Source organism: Borostomias antarcticus (genome assembly GCF_949987555.1).
Source record: "Borostomias antarcticus genome assembly, chromosome: 12".
In the NCBI taxonomy this organism is placed as follows: domain Eukaryota; kingdom Metazoa; phylum Chordata; class Actinopteri; order Stomiiformes; family Stomiidae; genus Borostomias; species Borostomias antarcticus.
In genome coordinates, this window is record NC_140245.1 from 4,377,831 (window position 1) to 4,381,722 (window position 3,892).

The 3,892-nt window shown below is 46.8% G+C and overlaps 1 protein-coding gene across 1 annotated transcript; it reads left to right on the plus strand.

The window, feature by feature from the left end:
• Nucleotides 1-271: 271 nt before the first annotated feature.
• dusp12 (dual specificity phosphatase 12) lies at nt 272-3,046 on the plus strand (the record flags this gene model as incomplete). The annotated part of the gene is made up of 7 exons (XM_084447216.1): nt 272-386; nt 795-1,160; nt 1,449-1,562; nt 1,808-1,926; nt 2,057-2,156; nt 2,292-2,469; nt 2,852-3,046. The coding sequence occupies exons 2-7, from the start codon at nt 880-882 to the stop codon at nt 3,044-3,046; spliced, it is 987 nt and encodes a 328-aa protein (XP_084303342.1). The 5' UTR covers nt 272-386; nt 795-879.
• Nucleotides 3,047-3,892: the final 846 nt, after the last annotated feature.

Consider the following 3,892-nt stretch of genomic DNA (forward strand, 5'->3'; position numbering starts at 1 on the left):
TAGCTAATACAGTTTCTGCATGGAAAGGAGATAAGAGTGGGAGATACGAGAAGGGGAAAGCAATAATGTACAGACTTCATCATAGGGTCTAGTTAGTACATTGTAGACGGACCACAAACTGGTCTATATTGGCAACAATGAAGGGACCACACTGTTGGAAGTATTTGCCATCTAGCGCATGCATGCATACGTGTGGACCATTTATGGTGTGGACCCATGGTGAAGGAAATATGCTTCCCGTCGGACGTTTAGCAGGCGGACCGCTCAGAGATTTGTTGACAGGTGTGATATTAATACTGTTCTCTTAACTTTCGTGGAAGTGTCATGCTTTGCAGATTTTAAGTTGTTTCCGTGAAATAAGTACATAAATTACAAGAAATAAAACGGTAAGTTATACGGTCAGTAGAAAATAGGAAAGAATACATGCATTTAAGTTAGCTAGCATAGCATGTTAGTAATGTTGCTAACTTACAATTTGAGAAAAATGAAAATCTTAAGAATTTAGACAAGACAGAAAAGAAATGCTGGTACTGAGAATGATCTGACCAGTGGTGAAAAAGTAATTGTTTGGCATCGTTGTATGCTAGCTAGCTACTAGCTGACTGTTATAGCGTTAACATCACTGTTCCAGTAGTAGTCTGCAGTCTCCATGTTGGCTAACTTTAAGTAGCTAGCTAATTGAGACAGATTTGTAAGCATTGCATGAAGCAGACAAGGGGATTTGGTGTTTGGATTAGTTGTACAAAGTAGTTCTTCATTGTCTTGGCTGATGTTATCTGGGCTCTTCTCCCTAGGTCCTGGACAGAACCATTGACTGATTGACAGACAGACCGGGTCAGGCACAGAACCACTGATAATCAGCCTGCCCACTGCCCAATCATGATCCTGGTTGACCCAGGTGTGTACATTGGGGCAGTGACTGACCTGTCAGAGCAGGCATTGACTGATGCAGTGGTCACTCACATCTTGAGTGTGGACTCTGAGGAGCCCGCCGCGTCAGGAGGCCCGTTCACCAGGAAGTTTGTGAGGCTGCTGGATGAGCCAACCAGTGACCTGCTGAGTCACCTGGACGACTGTCTTGCCTTCATGCTGGGCGCCACAGAGACGAACGCCAAGGAAACGAACGCCACGGTGACCAGCTCAGCTGTCCTGGTGCATTGGTGAGTTTCAGCTTCCAGTAGGACCACGGAATGGTACTGTCAGAAACACATACTCAGGTACTGTGTCTGTGATAGATACTTGTTCTGTGATACAACTTTATGATGGCAGTGAGTGTGTGTTGTAACCATAGATTTAAATATCATATAAAATATAGAATAAAAGTGTAAAATATATTTTTATTAAAAATGTATTTAATTGGAATTAATTGATTAATTAATTAGTAATATCAAAAATAAATTTCTAACCAGTGCTCGGGCCCTAATTCTAATATTCTAACTCTGCTCCAGTCATGCAGGGCGGAGTCGCAGTGCTGCCGTGGTAACTGCCTACCTGATGAGAAGACACCAGCTGAGTTTACAGGAGGCTTACTCCCAACTGCAGCACGTCAAGCCCTGTGTACAGTTAGTATCACACACACACACACACACACACACACACACACACACACACACACAAACACACACTCATACACTCCTTTTTTTGAGAAATCACTGATATCACAACTAGATTGATAGCAGCTGTCTAAAGAAGCACATGCTTCTCTCTATTCAGCCGTATTAGATCAGAGATGGCCTCAGGGAAGGAAAGGATGTTGAATGTACTGAAACTGAAAGGTTTTGGCCTGGTCACTGTGTGTCTTGCTCAGGGTGAACGAGGGTTTCCTGGAGCAGCTGAGTCTATATGAGTCCATGGGCTGTCAGCTGGACACCAGCAGCCCGCTGTACAAGCAGTTCAGACTGCAGAAGGTCACAGAGAAATACCCAGGTGGGCGTGCTACCTTGCTACCTTTCCTCCCACCCTCTACTTGAACTCTTTCTAACTAGGTCGAGTTCGAACGCAGTCCTAGTGTTAACAGCTTCACCTGACCCCTGACTCCTGGCTAACCCTGACCCAGAGCTGCAGAGCGTTCCTCGGGAGGTGTTTGCCGCTGACCCCGGCCATGGCTCCGCCCACAGCACCTGTTCTGAGGCCACCTACAGGTGCAGGAAGTGTCGGTGAGAGCCAGGGAGATGGACGGAGGGCTGGAGGGAGGGATGTATAAACGGAAGCATGGATAGACTCTCAAATGCAGTCGGTCAGGTTAATTAACCAAAACTTATCGCACTCCCCCCCCCCCCTCCTCCCACCAGTCGCACGTTGTTCCGCAACTCCAGTCTCCTCAGCCACCCGATCGGGGGCGGGGCTTCAGCCTTCAGCTACAAGAAGACCAGCAACCTGGGGGGAGGAGACCAGAGCCAGTGCACCTCCTACTTCATCGAGCCCGTCCAATGGATGGAGCAGGCTCTGCTGGGCGTCATGGACGGACAGGTAAAACCACCAATAGGAACACACCACTGTCATGATTACATGTACAGTGATGGTGCTAAGAGGCTGGTGTAGAATGAAACCAGAACAAATTATGGTTATGGTAGATGCAGTATTTGTCTCGCATAGCCAGACCTATCTCAGAAAGGTCTGGCTGGACTCATTACCATTCGGGGGTAGGAGGGAAAAACGCTGTATTTCTTTAACCAATCACATTCGTCTTCAGCAGAGCAGTTGCTACGTTGTTGTTGTTGATCTTCCATAGCCACTGATTGGGCAGTAATAAACAAACAACAAGGCTTATCCCCAAAACCTACATGTGCTGAGTCAGACCAGTGCTGAGTCAGACCAGTCCAGTGTTAACTCTGGTCCTGTCTATCCACAGCTGGTGTGTCCTAAATGCAGTGCCAAGCTGGGGTCGTTCAGCTGGTGTGGGGACCAGTGCTCCTGTGGTCGCTGGGTCACACCTGCCTTCCAGATCCACCGGTCCAGGGTGGACCACATCACAAACATCAGCATCATGGGACTCAAACTACCACACACACACACACACACTTCTGAGAAAATCCATACTCTATAAATAAATAAATGCCTTTTTCCAAATCGTACATTAATAGTATATACAATTTTATTATTGTCATAATGTATTGCATTTAATGTATTGCATTTTCATTCATTTCATGTATTGCATGTTCATTCAACAGAAGAATTCTGAACTTTATTTTGTTTGAGCAAACTTCAATCTCACCTGGGTTTGCCGAGAGTCGTCCAGCCAGGCAATTGCACTGACAAATGTTCACCACTAGGTGTCACCATATCCCTCTCTGTGTCAGACTGCAGGAGATAGAAATTGGAGTAGCAACAGCGAACAGCTGTAGATTTGGGCTCAGTCTCATTGTCTGAACAGTTGTATTCACTGAGGGTAACGTCTCTGTTTGTGAAACCTCACAGGATGAGAGGAATGTGGAATGCATGTTCTAATGTGTGAATCATTTTTAATTATATGAATAGTTCCTTCACCGGCGGTCCTGCAGAATGTGGTCCGGTAGGAACCCACACAGCTTCAGCACTGAGGCTGCTCTGTAGCTCGTAACAGTAGTTTAAGTCAGGAAGATTTTTTCCGTCTGGGTTTCCAGAGGCTGGTGGTCAGAACCCTGGTCCGGGGGTGGGTGGGGTGCGGAGGGTGTGGTCTGGACGGAAGACCTGCTAGATTCTAGAATGTTCCGTAGGAAACGGTTCTGATTCCAGGAGGTCCAGGGCTCTGGTTCCGAGTGAGAGGAGGAGGGATGGATGCTGGAGCAGGCCAGGAGGTTCTGAGTCTGCCCTGACACCACCGGGGTTCTGAGACATTTATTTGGATGAATTTGCAGTCATGAATGACCACTAGACGTCCAGGCTAGGCTATTTGTCCAAGACAAAGACATAG